Source organism: Gavialis gangeticus, unplaced genomic scaffold, assembly GCF_001723915.1.
Source record: "Gavialis gangeticus isolate Ggan-Ray unplaced genomic scaffold, GavGan_comp1, whole genome shotgun sequence".
Taxonomy (NCBI): Eukaryota; Metazoa; Chordata; order Crocodylia; family Gavialidae; genus Gavialis; species Gavialis gangeticus.
In genome coordinates this window covers 6,654,145-6,655,856 of record NW_017729020.1, presented here as the reverse complement: position 1 = coordinate 6,655,856, position 1,712 = coordinate 6,654,145, and the positions used below count along the sequence as shown (strand labels likewise).

The 1,712-nt window shown below is 55.5% G+C and overlaps 1 protein-coding gene across 1 annotated transcript in view; it reads left to right on the top strand.

Annotated features, from left to right (window-relative positions):
- The window catches only part of PLEKHA2 (pleckstrin homology domain containing A2), a 41,857-nt gene that overhangs the window by 11,790 nt on the left and 28,355 nt on the right, over nt 1–1,712 (top strand). Inside the window, exon 3 of the mRNA XM_019514439.1 lies at nt 1,011–1,067. Coding sequence (XP_019369984.1) covers nt 1,011–1,067 — 57 coding nt within the window. The remainder of the gene's footprint in view (nt 1–1,010; nt 1,068–1,712) is intronic.

Below are 1,712 nucleotides of genomic sequence, written 5' to 3'. Positions count from 1 at the left end.
CCCCTGCATCTAAGGATTTGGTGACCTGGTCGTAGAAGGCCACCAGGTTGGTCTGACAGGACCTGCCGCAAATGAACCCGTGTTGGTTGCCCTTAAGCATAATCTCCCCCACTGGCCCCTCGTGGATGTGTGCCAGGACAATTCTCTCAAAAAGCTTGCCCAGGATCGAGGTAAGACTAACTGGCCTGTAGTTCCCCGGGTCCTCCTTCCTCCCCTTTTTGAAGATGGAAACCACATTGGCCCTCTTCCAGTCCTCTGGCACCACATCAGGGCACCACGAGTGCTCGTACAGCTGTGCCAGGGGTCCCGCAATGACCTCAGCTAATTCCCTCAGCACTGTGGGGTGGAGATTGTCAGGACTTGATGATCTGAATACATCCAGTCCCTCCAGAAGTTCCCTGACTAGATCCTCCCTGACCCTTGGCCTAGGTGCGCCTCCCCTGGGGCCTGAGGGGGGCCCGGTGCGAGGGCTGATCCGGTCCCTGCTCAGGAAAATGGAGGCAAAGAAATCGTTAAATATGTTGGCTTTGTCATCTGGTGTGACAACCAAATTCCTTAGTGTGTCTTGCAGGGGCCCCATGTTACCCTGTACCTTCTTATTGCCCCCTATGTATTTAAAAAAGGACTTCTTGTTGTCCTTGATCCGGGAAGCTAGTTGCGCTCCTGCTTTGCTCTTGGAGGGGTCAAAAGCAGAACCATGGGACTGTGAGGGGAGGAAGGATCATCGAACACCAGTGGTGCTTGTATTACAGTAGTGTCTAGAGGTTGCACTGAGTTTGGTGCCTTTCTGTGCTAGATGCTGCACAGGTGCAAGGTCAGGGGGAGGGGGGGGCGGGCAGTCTGCACCCAAGGCCTGCAGCAGGCCAGAGCCCAGGTTTTCAGCTGCTTGAGCAGGTGATCTGACTGCTGACTGCTGTTCTGCCCACATCAGTCATTATCTGATCCTCTTCCTTGCTTCCTTCATTGTCTGCTTGTCATTGAAGTCTTTGTACCTTGCCAATGTCTTGCAGAACCTGGCTGTCGGCTCAGGAGCTGTTGGATCTCTGCCACTGACCTACATCTCCAAGGTAATGTTAGGGTGGTGCTTGGAGAGAATTAATGGGTGCTATGCACTGCCCCCTCCTTCCGGCAGTGCTGTGGGGAGGATAATGACGTGCCCTAGAAGCACCAGAGGCCAGATACTGAGCTAGGCAGGGTGACGTTCCTGGGGCAGGAGATTTGGACATCTGCATGGTGTGCTGTGCTGTGGGGTGGGGGATGGCAAGCAGTGGGTCCACAGTTGTTCTCTGTAGCCTGCTTCCAGGTGAATAGCATGGTGGGGTGGTCTGCGCGAACCCTCAACGAGTAAACCGAGGCACAGGAAGCCAGAGGAACCCAGGGCAGAGGGAAGAGGAATGTGGCTGCAGTGGGGTTGCATTTGTGGCCCTTATTCCCTTGGATGCTCCGTCTTCTGCATCCAGTGTGAGGCTGTCCCACCTTTTGCTCCTGCAGCTAGACCCAGACACGGAGCTCCTTGCTCTTCCTGCTGTCTACATGAATCCCGGGTGGGGTGGGGTGGGGTGGGGTAGGGTGGTCTGGGGGGATCCCACCCCTGGGTCGGAGGGAAGCTCGCTGACAAATGATCCACATTCTGGCTTGAAGGAAGATTGCTGCAGCCCAGGGCTCGGTTGCAAACTGAAGGGTTGGCTTCTGCCAGGGGTTGTAACCACCAA